This window comes from Salvelinus alpinus, chromosome 20, assembly GCF_045679555.1.
Source record: "Salvelinus alpinus chromosome 20, SLU_Salpinus.1, whole genome shotgun sequence".
NCBI classification, from domain to species: Eukaryota; Metazoa; Chordata; class Actinopteri; order Salmoniformes; family Salmonidae; genus Salvelinus; species Salvelinus alpinus.
In genome coordinates, this window is record NC_092105.1 from 51255998 (window position 1) to 51275563 (window position 19566).

The 19566-nt window shown below is 41.0% G+C and overlaps 1 protein-coding gene across 26 annotated transcripts in view; it reads left to right on the forward strand.

Annotated features, from left to right (window-relative positions):
* The window catches only part of LOC139547192 (E3 ubiquitin-protein ligase MYCBP2), a 313317-nt gene that overhangs the window by 288967 nt on the left and 4784 nt on the right, over positions 1-19566 (forward strand). For all 26 annotated transcript variants that reach the window (XM_071356258.1, XM_071356266.1, XM_071356259.1 and 23 more), the window contains 4 exons: positions 4994-5101; positions 14277-14486; positions 16905-17012; positions 17332-17497. In XM_071356258.1, the coding sequence (XP_071212359.1) occupies positions 4994-5101; positions 14277-14486; positions 16905-17012; positions 17332-17497 (592 nt within the window). The remainder of the gene's footprint in view (positions 1-4993; positions 5102-14276; positions 14487-16904; positions 17013-17331; positions 17498-19566) is intronic.

Below are 19566 nucleotides of genomic sequence, written 5' to 3' on the forward strand. Positions count from 1 at the left end.
ACTGTGTGTGTGTATGTGTGTGTGTATATATATATATATACACACACTATTATACTATACTATTATTCTACTACGTAGAAAAAATTAAGAAAAACCATGGAATGAGTAGGTGTGTCCAAACTGTTGACCTTGTACTGTGTATACATACACACACACACATACATATATATATCATTCTCAAAACTTTTTGCCATGACTGTGTGTGTGTGTATATATATACAGTGAGGGAAAAAAGTATTTGATCCCCTGCTGATTTTGTACGTTTGCCCACTGACAAAGAAATGATCAGTCTATAATTTTAATGGTAGGTTTATTTGAACAGTGAGAGACAGAATATCAACAAAAAAATCCAGAAAAACGCATGTCAAAAATGTTATGAATTGATTTGCATTTTAATGAGGGAAATAAGTATTTGACCCCTCTGCAAAACATGACTTAGTACTTGGTGGCAAAACCCTTGTTGGCAATCACAGAGGTCAGACGTTTCTTGTAGTTGGCCACCAGGTTTGCACACATCTCAGGAGGGATTTTGTCCCACTCCTCTTTGCAGATCTTCTTCAAGTCATTAAGGTTTTGAGGCTGACGTTTGGCAACTCGAACCTTCAGCTCCCTCCACAGATTTTCTATGGGATTAAGGTCTGGATACTGGCTAGGCCACTCCAGGACCTTAATGTGCTTCTTCTTGAGCCACTCCTTTGTTGCCTTGGCCGTGTGTTTTGGGTCATTGTCATGCTGGAATACCCATCCACGACCCATTTTCAATACCCTGGCTGAGGGAAGGAGGTTTTCACCCAAGATTTGACGGTACATGGCCCCGTCCATCGTCCCTTTGATGCGGTGAAGTTGTCCTGTCCCTTTAGCAGAAAAACACCCCCAAAGCATAATGTTTCCACCTCCATGTTTGACGGTGGGGATGGTTTCTTGGGGTCATAGGCAGCATTCCTCCTCCTCCAAACACGGCAAGTTGGGTTGATGCCAAAGAACTCCATTTTGGTCTCATCTGACCACAACACGTTCACCCAGTTGTCCTCTGAATCATTCAGATGTTCATTGGCAAACTTCAGACGGGCCTGTATATGTGCTTTCTTGAGCAGGGGGACCTTGCGGGCGCTGCAGGATTTCAGTCCTTCACGGCATAGTGTGTTACCAATTGTTTTCTTGATGACTATGGTCCCAGCTGCCTTGAGATCATTGACAAGATCCTCCTGTGTAGTTCTGGGCTGATTCCTCACCGTTCTCATGATCATTGCAACTTCACGAGGTGAGATCTTGCATGGAGCCCCAGGCTGAGGGAGATTGACAGGTCTTTTGTGTTTCTTCCATTTGCGAATAATCACAGAAACTGTTGTCACCTTCTCACCAAGCTGCTTGGCGATGGTCTTGTAGCCCATTCCAGCATTGTGTAGGTCTACAATCTTGTCCCTGACATCCTTGGAGAGCTCTTTGGTCTTGGCCATGGTGGAGAGTTTGGAATCTGATTGATTGATTGCTTCTGTGGACAGGTATCTTTTATACAGGTAAGAAACTGAGATTAGGAGCACTCCCTTTAAGAGTGTGCTCCTAATCTCCGTTCGTTACCTGTATGAAAGACACCTGGGAGCCAGAAATCTTTTTGATTGAGAAGGGGTCAAATACTTATTTCCCTCATTAAAATGCAAATCAATTTATAACATTTTTGACATGCATTTTTCTGGATATTTTTGTTGTTATTCTGTCTCTCACTGTTCAAATAAACCTACCATTAAAATTATAGACTGATAATATCTTTGTCAGTGGGCAAACGTACAAAATCAGCAGGGGATCAAATACCTTTTTCCCTCACTGTATATACACACAGTCATGGCAAAAAGTTTTGAGAATGATATATATATGTATGTATGTGTGTGTGTATGTATACACAGTACAAGGTCAACAGTTTGGACACACCTACTCATTCCATGGTTTTTCTTAATTTTTTCTACGTAGTAGAATAATAGTGAAGACATCAAAACTATAAAATAACACATAGTAACCAAGAAAGTGATAAACAAATCAAAAGATATTTGGTATATTTGAGATTCTTCAAAGTAGCCATCCTTTGCCTTGATGACAGCTCTTGGCATTCTCTCAACCAGCTTCATGAGGTAGTCACCTGGAATGCATTTAAATTAACATGTGTCTTGTCAAAGTATATTTTTGGAATTTCTTTCCTTAATGCATTTGAGCCAATCATGTGTGTTGTGACATGGTAGGGGTGGTATACAGAAGATAGCCCTATTTGGTAAAAGACCAAGTCCATATTATGTCAAGAACAGCTCAAATAAGCCCAAGAGAAACTACAGTCCATTACTTTAAGACATTTTCTTCAATGCAGTCGCAAAAACCATCAAGCGCTATGATGAAACTGGCTCTCATGAGGACCACCACAGGAAAAAAAGACCCAGAGTTACCTCTGCTGCAGAGGATAGATTCATGGTCGTATTGCTGCAAAGAAACCACTACTAAAGGACATCAATAAGAAGAAGAGACTTCCTTGTGCCAAGAAACACGAGCAATGGACATTAGACCGGTGGAAATCTATCATTTGGTCTGATGAGTCCAAATTCGAGATTTCTGGTTCCAACCGCCGTGTCTTTGTGAGATGCAGAGGTGGTGAACGCATGATCTTTCCATGTGTGGTTCCCACCATGAAGCGTGGGGGTGCTTTCCTGGTGACACATTGATTTATTTAGAATTCAAGGCACACTTAACCAGCATGGCTACCACAGCATTCTGCAGCGATACGCCATCCCATCTGTTTTGCGCTTAGTGGGACTATCATTTGTTTTTAGCATGACACCTCCAGGCTGTGTAAGGGCTATTTGACCAAGAACAAGAGTCATGGAGTGCTGCATCAGATGACCTGGCCTCCACAATCACCCAACCTTAACCGAATTGAGATGGTTCGGGATGAGTTGGACCGCAGAGTGAAGGAAAAGCAACCAACAAGTTCTCAGCATATGTGAAACTCCTTCAAGACTGTTGGAAAAGCATTCCAGGTGAAGCTGGTTGAGAGAATGCAAAGCTGTCATCAAGGCAATGGATGGCTACTTTGAAGAATCTAAAATATATTTGGATTTGTTTTGCATTTTTTTAGTTACTACATGGTTCCATATGTGTTATTTCATAGTTTTGATGTTTTCACTATTATGTAGAAAATAGTAAAACATTAAGAAAAACCCTTAAATGAGTAGTTATGTCCATAGATAGATAGATATAAATATATATATATCTATCTATCTCTATATCTATCTCAGCAAAAAAAGTAACATCAAGTTTGCTAATGAGGATGCTAATGATGTGATAATAGCCTAGTCAGTTCACCAATGACAACAAAGCATGTTGAATAAGTAAACTCAGCAAAACAAGAAATGTCCTCTCACCGTCAACTGCATTTATTTTCAGCAATCTTAACATGTGTAAATATTTGTATGAACATAAGATTCAACAACTGAGACATAAACTGAACAAGTTCCACAGACATGTGACTAACAGAAGAAAAAAAATGTGTCCCTGAACAAAGGGAGGGTCAAAATCAAAAGTGACAGTCAGTATCTGGTGTGGCCACCAGCAGCATTAACTATTGCAGTGCATCTCCTCCTCATGGACTGCACCAGATTTGCCAGTTCTTGCTGTGAGATGTTACCCCACTCTTCCACCAAGGCACCTGCAAGTTCCCGGACATTTCTGGGGGAATGGCCCTAGCCCTCACCCTCCGATCCAACAGGTCCCAGACATGCTCAATGGGATTGAGATCCGGGCTCTTCGCTGGCCATGGCAGAACACTGACATTCCTGTCTTGCAGGAAATCACGCACAGAACGAGCAGTATGGCTGGTGGCATTGTCATGCTGGAGGATCATGTCAGGATGAGCCTGCAGGAAGGGTACCACATGAGGGAGGAGGATGTCTTCCCTGTAACGCACCGAGGTTGAGATTGCCTACATTGACAACAAGCTCAGTCCGATGATGCTGTGACACACTGCCCCAGACCATGACGGACCCTCCACCTACAAATCGATCCCGCTCCAGAGTAAAGGCCTCGGTGTAATGCTCATTCCTTCGACGATAAACACGAATCCGACCATCACCCCTAGTGAGACAATACCGCGACTCGACGGTGGGTTTGTGCATATAGCGACGGTGGGTTTGTGCATATAAGTGACGTTGTTGCTGGTGATGTCTGGTGAAGACCTGCCTTACAACAGGACTAGAAGCCCTCAGTCCAGCTTCTCTCAGCCTATTGCAGACAGTCTGAGCACCGATGGAGGGATTGTGCATTCCTGGTGTAACTCAGGCAGTTGTTGTTGCCATCCTGTACCTGTCCTGCAGGTGTGATGTACCGATTCTGTGCAGGTGTTGTTACACGTGGTCTGCCACTGCGAGGACTATCAGCTGTCCGTCCTGTCTCCCTGTAGCGCTGTTGATCAGCTGTCCGTCCGGTCTCCCTGTAGCGCTGTCTTGGGCGTCCTCATGCCTTCTTGCAGCATGCCTAAGGCATGTTAATGCAGATGAGCAGGGACCCTGGGCGTCTTTCTTTTGGTGTTTTTCAGAGTCAGTAGAAACTGCCTCTTTAGTGTCCTAAGTTTTCATAACTGTGACCTTAATTGCCTACTGTCTGTAAGCTGTTAGTGTCTTAACGACCGTTCCACATGTGCATGTTTATGGTTCATTGAACAAGCATGGGAAACCGTTTATAAACCCTTTTTACGAATTATCTTTGCAAGACAGGGTACTGAAAATGGGACTTATCTTTTTTTGCTGAGTTTATATTAAAAAATATATATTTATGTTTTACCTCCCTGGAGTTCCAGATGGTTAGGATTTTAACTTGTGGTACAATTCCATTGGTTTTGTTGTTTGAAAAGAAAACAACAAATACTTTTTGAACCAAGGATTCTTGTTTACCTTTATGCCAAAGATGTGTTCAGATTCAAGGTCAGGTTCTATGTGTGTGATTCTGTTTTGTTCCTCAGCTGGACTGCAGTCACGTGTTCCACCTCCAGTGTACCCGTCGTGTTCTGGACAACCGCTGGCTCGGACCCAGGATCACCTTTGGCTTCATGTCCTGCCCAATCTGCAAGGTACTATTCACCTTATGTAGCCCCGCCCACTTGATCTGAGCCATTTCAAACGTGGTTGTCCTACAACTTCCGGCCCATTGACACACAAGCAAAACCATGGTTAAATATTAAATAAATGTGTCGTTATCATGTAGTTTAAGCACTCTGAAGCAGACATTAGCATATTCAGCATTCCTAAAATGGCAGGTTAGCTAGCTAGCTTATTAGGCTGTATCAAATGGTCGTTATCCGTACAGGCTGTATTACTTTTTAATTGAAGATCAATGCTTGAAAGGGCAAATGTTGTTAGACACAGAATACCAATGACAAAAGAAAGAAACAGTGCTGAAATGTTTTGATGTAGGTAACATTAAGATATTAGCAGTCGGTTGTGCCCAATGATTTATATATACACTAGATGACTGCCACTGTGCCTCCATTTTGGAAGCTATAGAAATGCATTTATTAATCTATACATTCATTTTTGGACACATTTATTCTATTACAGACACTTTAAGCCATCATTTTAAGTTATATTATGTGGGTGAAAAAATATATAACATTTTCCTTAAGGAATATATTTTTTATTAATAATGTTACTGTCCCCAATACATTAAAAAAATACCTAAATACAACTATATAATTTTGTCCTTGAAACATTTCGTTGAAATACTGTAGAATTCCATTCATTCCTATGGAGGACTGCTACTACTGGGGAGTGCCAATATGGCCGACCAGTTGCTTCAAACCCTCTCAATGGCCAATGCATAGCATCAGCAATCCAACGTTTATATACATCATTGGTTGTGCCACAAAGCTAACTAGCTAACCTGCCGTTGTGAATCAATGGGAATGCTAATGATGCTAATAATACATTTAATTTGTATAGCGCTAAGGTTATCTAAAAGCTCTAATCAGAAAAAAATACAATTAAAAACAACTTACATTTAGAATCAAAGCAGGTTAAAAGACTGTAGAAGTGGGTTTTATGGCCGTTTAAAAATGTCTTAGTTGGTCAGGGAGAGCATTCCATAGGTGAGAGGCAGGGGAGCTGATAGCTCGGTCCTCCATAGTTCAAAGATGTGTCTTGGGGACTTGAAGCTGTAGGGAGTAGCTAGAGCGGAGAGTGCGAGCCGGCTCGATGATTGAGATGAGGTCACTGATGTATTTGTATTTATTATGGATCCCCATTAGCTGTTGCCAAGCATTAGCTGCTGTCCAGCAGCTACTCTTCCTGGGGTCCAGCAAAATTAAGGCAGTTATACATTCTTTTAAACATTACAATACATTCACAACAGATTTCACAGCACAGTCTGCTCTCAGGCCACTACTCTACTACCACATACAGTATCTACAACATAAAATACATGTGAACATGTGTGTATAGTGCGTATGTTATCGTGTGTTTACATGCATGTGTCTGTGCCTATGTTTGTGTTGCTTCACAGTCCCCGCTGTTCAATAAGGTGTATTTGTATCTATTTTTTTAAATCAAATTTTACTGTTTGCATGAGTTACTTAATGTGGAATAGAGGTCCATGTAGTCATGGCTCTATGTTGTACTGTGCGCCTCCCATAGTCAGTTCTGGACTGTCTTGTGGGGGTATACATGGGTGTCTGAGCTGTGTGCCAGTATTTCAAACAGACAGCTCGGTGCATTCAACATGTCAATACCTCTCTCAAATACAAGTAGTGATGAAGTCAATCTCTCCTCCACTTTGAGCCAGGAGAGATTGACATACATATTATTAATATTAGCTCTCTGTGTACATCCAAGGGCCAGCCGTACTGCCCTGTTCTGAGGCATTTGCAATCTTCCTAAGTTCCTCTTTGTAGCATCTGACCACATGACTGAACAGTAGTCCAGGCGCGACAAAACTAGGGCCTGTAGGACCTGCCTTGTTGATAGTGCTGTTAAGAAGGCAGAGCAGTGCTTTATTATGGACAGACTTCTCCCCATCTTAGTTACTGTTGTATCAATATGTTTTGACCATAGCAGTTTACTATCCAGGGTTACTCCAAGCAGTTTAGTCACCTCAACTTGTTTAATTTCAACATTATTCATTACAAGATTTAGTTGAGGTTTAGGATTTAGTGAATGTTTTGTCCCAAATACAATGCTTTTAGTTTTAGAAATATTTAGGACTAATATTCCTTGCCACCCATTCTGAAACTATCTGCAGCTATGTTCATGTTGCAGTCATTTCAGTCGCTGTAGTAGCTGACGTCTGTAGTGTTGAGGCATTTGCATACATACACAAGCCAGTGGCATGTCATTAGTAAAGATTGAAAAAAGTAAGGGGCCTAGACAGCTGCCGGGGGAATTCCTGATTCTACCTGGATTAAAGAACAGCCTTTGTGTTCTGTTAGACAGGTAACTCTTTATCCAAAATATAGCAGGGAGTTTAAAGCCATAACACATATGTTTTTCCAGAAGCAGACTATGATGGATAATGTCAAAAGCCGCACTGAAGTCTAACAAAATAGCCACCACTATAATTCTTATCAATTTCTCTCAGCCAATCATCAGTCATTTGTGTGACTGCCTTACTTGTTGAATGTTCTTTCCTATAAGCGGGCTGAAAGTCTATCAATTTGTTTACTGTAAAATAGCATTATGTCAACAAACACAATTTTTTCAACAATGTTTCTAACGGTTTGTAACAGGCTGATTGGTCGGCTATTTGAGCCAGTAAAGGAGGCTTTACTATTCTTAGGTAGGGGAGTTTGCCTTTTTGCCAAAATGTGATTTAAGGTGCTCCAAAGCTTTTTACTGTCATTCTTTGTCATTTATATTTGTTTCAGTGTAGTTTCTTCTATTTATTCAGTTGAGTCACAGGATTTCTCAATTTGCAATATGTTTGCCAACTGGTTGTGCAGCCAGACATATTTGCCATTTCTTTTGCATCATCCCGCTCAACCATACCATTTTTCAATAATTCATAAATCCACAGGGATTTAAGTTTTTATAGTAATTTTCTTAATGGGTGAATGCTTATTAGTAACTGGGATAAGTCATTTCATAAATGTATCAAGTGCAGCGTCTGATTGCGTCTCATTACACACAATATTCTTTACATCAGCAACATAGGAATCAATACAAAACATATTGTATGACCTCTTATACGCTATATTAGGCCCAGCCTTTGGAACTGTGGTTTTCCTAGATACAGTTGAAGTCGGAAGTTTACATACACCTTAGCCAAATACATTTAAACTCAGTTTTTCACAATTCCTGACATTTAATCCATGTAAAAAGTCCCTGTCTTGGGTCAGTTAGGATCACCACTTTATTTTAAGAATGTGAAATGTCAGAATAATAGTAGAGAGAATGATTTATTTCAGTTTTTATTTCTTTCATCACATTCCCAGTGGGTCAGAAGTTTACATACACTCAATTAGTATTTGGTCGCATTGCCTTTAAATTGTTTAACTTGGGTCAAACGTTTCAGGTAGCCTTCCACAAGCTTCCCACAATAAGTTGGGTGAACTTTGGCCCATTCCTCCTGACAGAACTGGTGTAACTGAGTCAGGTTTTTAGGCCTCCTTGCTCACACACGCTTTTTCAGTTCTGCCCACACATTTTCTATAGGATTGAGGTCAATGTTTTGTGATGGCTTCTCCAATACCTTGACTTGGTTGTGCTTAAGCCATTTTGCCACAACTTTGGAAGTATGTTTGGGGTCATTGTCCATTTGGAAGACCCATTTGCGACCGAGCTTTATCTTCCTGAATGATGTCTTGAGATGTTGCTTCAATATATCCACGTCATTTTCCTACCTCATGATGCCATCTATTTTGTGAAGTGCACCAGTCCCTCCTGCAGCAAAGCACCCCCACAACACGATGCTGCCACCCCTGTGCTTCACGGTTGGGATGGTGTTCTTCGGCTTGCGAGCCTACCCCTTTTTCCTCCAAACATAACAATGGTGATTATGGCCAAACAGTTATATTTTTTGTTTCATCAGACCAGAGGACATTTCTCCAAAAAGTATGATCTTTGTCCCCATGTGCCTTTGCAAACCGTAGTCTGGCTTTTTTATGGCGGTTTTGGAGCAGTGGCTTCTTCCTTGCTGAGCGGCCTTTCAGGTTATGTCGATATAGGACTCGTTTTACTGTGGATATAGATATGTTTGTACCTGTTTCCTCCAGCATCTTCACAAGGTCCTTTGCTGTTGTTCTGGGATTGATTTGCACTTTTCGCACCAAAGTACGTTCATCTTTAGGAGACCGAACGCGTCTCCTTCCTGAGCGGTATGATAGCAGCGTGGTCCCATGGTGTTTATACTTGCGTACTATTGTTTGTACAGATGAACATGGTACCTTCAGGCGTTTGGAAATTACTCCCAAGGATGAACCAGACTTGTGGAGGTCTACAATTATTTTTCTGAGGTCTTGGCTGATTTCTTTTATTTTCCCATGATGTCAAGCAAAGAGGCACTGAGTTTGAAGGTAGGCCTTGAAATACATCCACAGATACACCTTCAAATGATGTCAATTAGCCTATCAGAAGCTTCTAAAGCCGGGACATAATTTTCTGGAATTTTCCAAGCTGTTTAAAGGCACAGTCAACTTAGTGTATGTAATTTCTGACTCACTGGAATTGTGATACAGTGAAATAATCTGTCTGTAAACAATTGTTGGAAAAATTACGTGTCATGCACAAAGTAGATGTCCTAACCGACTTGCCAAAACTATAGTTTGTTAACAAGAAATGTGTGGAGTGTTGAAAAATGAGTTTTAATGATTCCAACCTAAGTGTATGTAAACTTCCGACTTCAACTGTATGGCTGCTACAATGTGATCACCACAGCCGATGGATTTGGATACTGCTTTCAAGCTAATTTCTGCAGCATTAGTAAAGACTTGAGCAATACATGTTGATGATTTAATTCCTGTGCTGTTTGTAACTACCCTGGTAGGTTGACTGATAACCTGAACCAGGCTGCAGGCAGTACAGTTTTGAAGCTTTCTCTTGAGTGGGCAGCCTGATGCAAGCCAGTCAGTATTTAAATCACCCTGAAAATAAACCTCTCTGTTGATATCACATACATTGTCAAGCATTTCACACATGTTGTCCTGGTACTAATTGTTAGCACTTGGTCTATAGCAGCTTCCCACCAGAATGGGCTTTAGGTGAGGCAGATGAACCTGTAACCATATTACTTAAACAGTATTTAACATGAGATCCTCTAAGCATTACAGGAATGGGGCTCTGAATATAAATGCCCACACCTTCACATTTTTGTTTTTTCTGTAGGTCTTATAACCATTTATTTCTACCGCTGTTCATCAAAAGTATTATCTCAGTGAGTTTCCGAGATTGTCAGAATATGATTGTCATCTGTTACTAGCAAATGATTGATTTCATGAATCTTAAGCTACATATGTTAACGTGGGCTATTTTTAGCACTTTTCTGGGATGCTTGATTGTTTATAATGCTTTGCTGGGAAGCTTAGCAGAGGTAGACATGCGCAGGTTATTTATGTTAGTGCAGGGTGAGCTGCACACAGTGGACTTCCTGCACACTGTCTCAGTGCTAACGGTATAACTGGTTCAAAGGCACAAGATTACTGTATGCAATAGCTGTAGGATCAGCAGAGGCATGCAGGGCAGTAAGAGGGACATAAATTAGGTTACTTACATTGTGTCTTCCAGCGCCCCTGAGATAATGTACATTTGCTGAAGTTTATGACAACTCAGCGACACAATGGTAGGGATTACATGAGCTGGGCTTGAGTCATTGATTAGTCATTGTCTCAAAGCAGCCTTATAATGGAACCCAAGTGGTTTGGGTGGATCCCTTCCTCCTTATAATACTTTGTTTCCAAAAGGTATCAAAATGGTCAATAAATGTTACAACCACAGAGCTGCAATAGTCTCGTAGCCAGTTATGGAGGGCTAAAAGTCTGCTGAACCATTCAATGCCACGATTTACGGAAGGCAGGGGGACAGATATTACGGGGCGTTTGTTGGTGTCAAGTTAGTGACCCAATCAATTCCTTAAAATCCATCTTCATGTTAATGCATTCAATATTATTATTACCGTATTTTACCGTTCTCATTGTCGGGTGGACATGTTGTTTGCTTACTGCACAACCTAGTCTACACTTGTGAGGAACAATTTTGGTGTATTTAATTTATTTTACGAGTTGCGGCCGGATGCCGAGTAGTTCAAATCAAATTGTATTTGTCACATACACACGGTTAGCAGATGTTAATGCGAGTGTAGCAAAATGCTTGTGCTTCTAGTTCCGACCATGCAGTAATATCTAACAAGTAATCAAAAAATGTCACAACAACTACCTTATACACACACAAGTGTAAGGGAATGAATAAGAATATGTACATAAAAATATGTGGATGAGCGATGGCCGAACGGTGTAGGCAAAATGCAGTAGATGGTATAGAGTACAGTATATACATATGAGATGAGTAATGTAGGGTATGTAAACATTATATAAAGTGGCATTGTTTAAAGAGGCTAGTGATACATTTATTATATCCAATTTTTTATTATTAAAGTGGCTAGAGATTTGAGTCAGTATGTTGGCAGCAGCCACTCAATGTTAGTGATGGCTGTTTAAGAGTCTGATGGCCTTGAGAAATAAGCTGTTTTTCAGTGTCTCGGTCCCAGCTTTGATGCACCTGTACTGACCTCACCTTCTGGATGATAGCGGGGTGAACAGGCAGTGGCTCGGGTGGTTGTTGTCCTTGATGATCTTTATGGCCTTCCTGTGACATCGGGTGGTGTAGGTGTCCTGGAGGGCAGGTAGTTTGTCCCAGGTGATGTGTTGTGCAGACCTCACTACCCTCTGGAGAGCCTTACGGTTTTGGGCGGAGCAGTTGCCGTACCAGGCGGTGATACAGCCCGACAGGATGCTCTCGATTGTGCATCTGTAAAAGTTTGAGAGTGTTTATGGTGACAAGCCAAATTTCTTCAGCCTTCTGAGGTTGAAGAGGCGCTGCTGCGCCTTCTTCACCACGCTGTCTGTGTGGGTGGATCATTTCAGTTTGTCCGTGATGTGTACGCCGAGGAACCTAAAACTTTCCACCTTCTCCACTAATGTCCCGTCGATGTGGATAGGGGGCTGCTCCCTCTGCTGTTTCCTGAAGTCCACGATCATCTCCTTTGTTTTGTTGACGTTGAGTGTGAGGTTATTTTCCTGACACCATGCTCCGAGGGCCCTCACCACCTCCCTGTAGGCCGTCTCGTTGTTGTTGGTAATCAAGCCTACCATTATAGTGTCGTCTGCAAACTTGATGATTGAGTTGGAGGCGTGCATGGCCACGCAGTCATGGGTGAACAGGGAGTACAGGAGAGGGCTGAGAACGCTCCCTTGTGGGGCCCCAGTGTTGAGGATCAGCGGGGTGGAGATGTTGTTTCCTAACATCACCACCTGGGGGCAGCCCGTCAGGAAGACCAGGACCCAGTTGCCCAGGGTGGGGTCGAGACCCAGGGTCTCGAGCTTAATGACGAGTTTGGAGGGTACTATGGTGTTAAATGCTGAGCTGTAGTCGATGAACAGCATTCTTACATAGGTATTCCTCTTGTCCAGATGGGTTAGGGCAGTGTGATTGCGTCGTGTGTGGACCTATTGGGGCGGTAAGCAAATTGGAGTGGGTCTAGGGTGTCAGGTAGGGTGGAGGTGATATGGTCCTTGACTAGTCTCTCAAAGCACTTCATGATGACGGAAGTGAGTGCTACGGGGCGATAGTCATTTAGCTCAGTTACCTTAGCTTTCTTGGGAACAGGAACAATGGTGGCCCTCTAGAAGCATGTGGGAACAGCAGACTGGGATAAGGATTGATTGAATATGTCCGTAAATACACCAGCCAGCTGGTCTGCGCATGCTCTGAGGACGCGGCTAGGGATGCCGTATGGGCCGGCAGCCTTGCGAGGATTAACACGTTTAAATGTTTTACTCATGTTGGCTGCAGTGAAGGAGAGCCCGCAGGTTTTGGTAGCTGGTTGTGTCGGTGGCACTGTATTGTTCTCAAAGCGAGCAAAGAAGTTGTTTAGTTTGTCTGGGAGCAAGACATTGTGGTCCGCGATGTGGTCTAGAGTTTTTTTTCCTCTGGTTACACGTGACATGCTGGTAGAAATGAGTTAAAACGGATTTAAATTTGCCTGCGTTAAAGTCCCCGGCCAGTAGGAGTGCCGCTTATGGATGAGCATTTTCTTGTTTCCTTATGGCCTTATACAGCTCGTTGAGTGCGGTCTTCGTACCAGCATCGGTTTGTTGTGGTACACAGACGGCTATGAATAATATAGATGAGAACTCTTTTGGTAGATAGTGTGGTCTACAGCTTATCATGAGGTATTCTACCTCAGGCGAGCAATACCTCGAGACTTCTTTTATATTAGACATCGCACACCAGCTGTCCTTCAAATGCACGAAAAACCCAGCCAGCTCTATATTATCCGTGTTGGATAATCTTATCCCTTGACAGGGATTTGGGCATGGTCTCCGGAGAGCATTATATCCTTCGCGACGGACTCTTGGTCCAGTTTGAGATGAGTAATCGCTGTTCTGATGTCCAGAAGCTGTTTTCGGTCATAAGAGACGGTAGAAACAACTTTATGTACAAAATAAGTTACAGACAATGCGGAAAAAACTAACAAAATAGCACAGTTGGTTAGGCGCCTGTAAAACTGCAGCCATCCCCTCCGGCGCCATTATCATTCGCTTCTGATTCGTTGAAATAGAAGTCCTCATCCAAAACGAGGTTAGTAATCGCTGTTTTGATGTCCAGAAGCTCTTTTTGGTCATATGAAACAATGTCCAAAACATTATGTACAAAAAAAGTTAGAACCAGCCCCAAAAAAAAAAAAAATAGCACAATTGGTCAGGAGCCCGTAACGGTGGCCATCCCTCCGGGGGCCATTCTCGAATCCAACACACTGCCCTTCTGACTCACAGTCCTCCTACCTTTACGGTCTACTCTTCACTGTCCTATCTGGTCAATAAAACAAAACAAAAAATACATTGTTGTGTAGAGTTGAGGACTTGAGTTCTCAAATTTACTAATTGACCTTACAAAGATTAATATCTTCAATTTAACTTGCTTGGATCATAACAGCTCTGGCTCCATTTGTTTGAACTAACAGTTTGTCAACCGAGTTAAGGAGTGAAAATTGACTCATACTCCAAGACTTGAGACTTGACTGGACTGTTGCCTTTTTCCTCCCAGAACAAGATAAACCACTTGGTCATCAAGGACCTGCTGGACCCTATCAAGGAGCTGTTTGAGGACGTACGGAGGAAAGCTCTGATGAGAATGGAGTACGAGGGTCTGCACAAGAGCGAGGCCATCACCACGCCCGGTGCCCGCTTCCACAACGATCCGGCCGGCTTCGCAATGAACCGATACGCCTACTACGTCTGCTTCAAGTGCAAGAAGGTAGGCAGAATTCTGTTTCATAATAGAATGGATGTTTCCCTTAAAGGGCTAGTTCACTTTTTTAATATTCAAATTATTTGTATATTTAGTGTTGTCAATTTGGAAAAATAACCTTAAACTTCAAAATAATTAATAATATCTTTATCCCCTAGTGTCTGTCTGCGCCCCCCACGGTAATCTAATTAGCATAATAAAAGCATACCCATTGGTTTAAAAAATAAATAAAATAATACATTTGCATGGCCAATGGCAGCCTTCCCATCTGTGGTCCTCATAAGGGACTTCAGCTCAGTGTACCTCGACTGTGCAAAATTGGCAAAGATTGTGTTGATTAGCCCTGTTTCCAGTGTGCCCGCCAAGGTGCGATTCTTTCTCCAAAACAGAGTAATGACTGCCTTCTTGAGGACAAAGTAACAAAGCTGCTCCAAGGAGTTGGGCAGTTTTGACTTCAGAACAGAAACAGAAACCGAAATGAAACATCGTTGCCAACTATTCACAACTATAACCTTAACCTAATTATCCTAACCTGCTACGTAAATTCTCCTAACCTGCTACGAAAAGTCAAATCTGACGTTAATTTGACATAAGCTGGATCCCTTTTAGCCATGACCGGCCAGCCCTTGTGTTCGTAGACAGCCATATTTTGTTATTTATTAGGACTAATTAGAATGTTCATGCCTAGGCTAAATTAAATTAGAGAGGCATGATTTGTATTTGAAAACAGCTGTGTTTTATTTATTTATTAAAATGTTCATACAATAGGACATGTTATTCGCAAAATTATATGATACAAATATTATATTTTTAAATTGTTTTATACTGTGTAGGTGACTTGTTCTAGGCTAAATGTTAGATTTTTCTTAAATGATATTCATTTATGATTTATAGCAGGGATGAAAAGGCGCAATGTTTTGCTTTTCAATAAAAAGCTCATTACTATTCTGTTAAGATGAATGACAATAATGTAAATGTGATTTTGAGCACGGTGGGTCAAATCAAAGTTTATTTGTCACATGCGCCGAATACAATAGGTGTGGACCTTACAGTGAAATAGTGCAAAAAAGGCATTCGGTGAACAATAGGTAAGTAAAGAAATAAAACAAAAGTAAAAAGACAGGCTATATACATTAGCAAGGCTTTAAAAGTAGCGAGGCTACATACTGATTTGAGGTAGTATGTAGATATGGTTAAAGTGACTATGCATATATGATGAACCGAGAGTAGCAGTAGCGTAAAAGAGGGGGTGGTGGGTGGCGGGACACAATGCAAATAGCCCAGTTAGCCAATGTGCGGGAGCACTGGTTGGTCGGCCCAATTGAGGTAGCATGTACATGAATGTAGAGTTAAAGTGACTATGCATAAATGATAAACAGAGAGTAGCAGCAGCGTAAAAAGAGGGATTTGGTTAGGGGTGGGCACACAATGCAAATAGTCCGGGTAGCCATTTTATTTGGGGTGGACGCCCTAATGCTTTACCTACACAATGCATATGGATGTCCAGTACATTTCTCAAATGTCCGGTCAATTCAAATCTTGCCGGTCGCACTGTCCGCCGCCAAATTTTCCTAACTGAAACCCTGATATGGAAGTAATTTAGTACCCTCTAAATTTAAAAGGGGTTAATTATGGGTAATAAAAAAAATTGTATTTTCCTGATCTTTCTTAAATATCTCAGATATAGGACAGACGCTTTTAAAACCAAATGTATTTTGATGTATTTTTGGACTATCTGTTTTTCCATGTATGAGTATTTTCTGAATTATATATCACTAGGCTTTGGGATAGTTAAAAGGCCAGTGCCGGAGGACCTGAGGGACCTACTGGGTACATAACTCAAAAGCATACAGTGAATTCAAAAAGTATTCAGACCCCTTGACTTTTTCCACATTTTGTGATGTTACAGCCTTATGGCAAAATTGATTTTCTCATCAATCTACACATAGTACCCCATAACGAAAAACCAAATGTTAGCAAATTTATTAAAAAAATAAAGATACCTTGTTTACATAAGTATTCAGACAAAGCAACAAAAAAATGTTTTGATTTGTCATTATGGATTATTGTGTGTAGATTGAATAGTTTCCGAATGCACTGTATTTCTTCTATAGGCTAATAGCAGTAAGGCCAAATTCAATGTTTCATCAAATATTTTTGAAATATATTTTGTGAATACCTAAAGGGGTCCTGAAATTCCAAATCAAATTGCCAAATGATCCTTTGTCTGACCATCTTAAAACAATTGCATATGTTAGTTTAGGCTTAGACTTAAGGATTAACTTGTGAGAATACAGTAGCAGCAGGCATACATTTTCCCTACGTGGAATATATTTCGCAGAGGTCCTTCAGTCAATTTCGCTTGTCTCTAATAAACTACTTTGGGAGGCTTATCCACTGACCCATTCCCTTCCTCTGTTGCAGGCATACTTTGGGGGAGAGGCGCGCTGTGACGCGGAGGCAGGACAGGGAGATGACTACGACCCCAGCGAGCTGATCTGTGGAGCATGCTCAGATGTGTCCAGGGCACAGGTGGGTGGAGGAAAAGGTCCAGAGAATGCCTTAGGGCATTGACTCCATTGGGCTGTGTAACCGCATCCACAGTAGCATACTGCTTAGTATGCATGGCCAATACATTGCTGAATACTTGGTAGTATCCAAGTTTGTATAGTGGGACACATCTTGACACTTTAACTCCTGACACTATCACTTAAAATGAAGACATTATTTTTCAAATAATACGATTTATTGTCCATTTCAATATAAATTAATTTTGTAACCTCAACAATACAATTGACACACTATACATCCCTGAAAGTGATATATATACACATCCATGTTCTGTCTGCAGATGTGTTCCAAGCACGGGACAGACTTTCTGGAGTACAAATGCCGTTACTGCTGCTCGGTGGCTGTTTTCTTCTGCTTCGGCACCACTCACTTCTGTAACGCCTGCCATGATGACTTCCAGAAGATGACCAGTGTGCCCAAGGAGGAGCTGCCTCACTGTCCTGCAGGTACTGACTTACCGTTCAAAATGCATCATTATAACATAACAGTTTTTGCTCTGTACGGAAAGTGCTCCATCTTAGCTTGACTGCTGATATGCATACTTCTTCGGGATTGTATTTAAAAGTAAACAAAATTAACGAAATACTGAACAAAACACTAAAAGATTGCTTGTGAGTGTAGTATTCCTTTAAGCCCTTAGCTCCTTTAAGGAGCATATCAAGCCGTTGTCAAATGTCCTCTATTTCACTCGGTACGGGGCAGGTTTTTTGTTGTCACCACAGTTGAAGCACCAGGTATGCAACCAGACAACCGGACCAATACCCTATTCAGTTATATACCTACCCGTTATTTATAACCAGGAACGTTGATTTAGCGCCTATTTACGATAGTATCTTCTGGCCGGGGAGCTTTGTTAAGAGCCCCAACACTTGCTCTAAACGTTAACATGCATCGCTTGCGGTACGAACGTATCTTTCGTATCAGTGAAAAATAATTTTAAAACAAAAGGTTCAATGAAAACAAAAGGTTTTCAACAAAAGGTTCTATGAAAAGTGTGGCGTTGAGTGAGAAAGGAAATGGTTGCATATCCCAGAACCAATGTGTGTGTCTGTGAGCAGGGGTTGGGAGAGAGAGCTTTGAATTTTGTGCAGATGAGGGATATACATTTTTAAATAAATTATACATCTAATTTATTTATTTATTTATTGTCTTATCATAATGGAACAGTCCACAACCCTTTACCCTAGACACCCACCTGAATGAAGAGAAAACCCTATCTGTTTTATGGGCCCTGCTGTAAGCTGCCTGTTTGCAGCCAAAACAGAAAGATAAATGCAGTCAGAGACCTACTAGAGCAGTACCTCCCCCTCAATTTTCTGAGCCTGCCTGGCAGGGTTGGTCCTACAAAGCCAGGGCCCCCTGCTGGGATATATGGATGCTTAAATATCCTGACCTAGTGAGATATACATGGCGGAGGCTCAATCAAGCTAGTCGTCTTGACTTGTTTCTCATGTCATTCTCATTGGCACCAAAAGTGATACAAGTGTTGATAGGGAATAGAATGTGGTAGGACCATCAGATAATTGGCATATACATTACTTTTAATGAATTTCCACGTGGGCGAGGATATTTGGACATTTAATCAAAGCCTATTGGATGATAATATGTTTTTAACTAGGACAGAAGAATTTATAACTGACTTTTTCCAACATAACATAGTTACAGCAAATCTGCTTATTGTATGGTACACTTTAAATGTGCCTTTAGAGGTCATGCAATTCAGTACTTATCTCTAAAACCAAAGTAATTTAGGTCAAAGAAGTCCATACTAACAAAGGAAACAGAACAGATATATAGCAGTAAAAACTGTACCGTGGAGGCACAGAATAATTCAGTGGAAAAACAAGAAGAAATGGAGGAACTTATTCAAAAAAGATCAAGTGTAATATATTATAATAATAAAGCAAACTGTATGGAAAAAGTGAAAAAATACACCAAATCCTTTTTAATCTTCAACATAGAAATGCTACCAAAAATAATCTACTGAAACGTGTTACAAATGATGGCGTCACCTATGATTCACCAAATATTTTTTTTAAAGAAGAAGCAAAGTGAGCTAAGCATATGTTTTCATTTCTGTCTCCTCCAGCTCCTCTAATCAAAGCTAATTGTATATATTTTTTTCTATGAATAATAAAAAATTAACAGCCATACAGAAAGACTCGAGTGAAGTTGAAATTACAGAAGAAGAACATCTTGATGCAATTAAAGCTTTTATGTCTGGGAGAACTCCAGGGCTGGATGGCATACCAGTTGAGGTATACCAAACTATGGGTTAAAATCATGTATAGTGACCCTAGGTGTAAAATAGTAAATAATGGCTACTTCTCAAAAAGGTTTAAACTGTCATGAGTAGTAAAAGAAGGTTGTCCACTATCGGCATATCTATTTATTATGGCCATTGGAATGTTAGATATTAAAATCAGATCCAACAATAATATCAAGGGATTAGAAATACAGGGCTTAAAAACAAATGTGTCATTGTACGCTGATGATTCATGTTCATCTTTTAAAT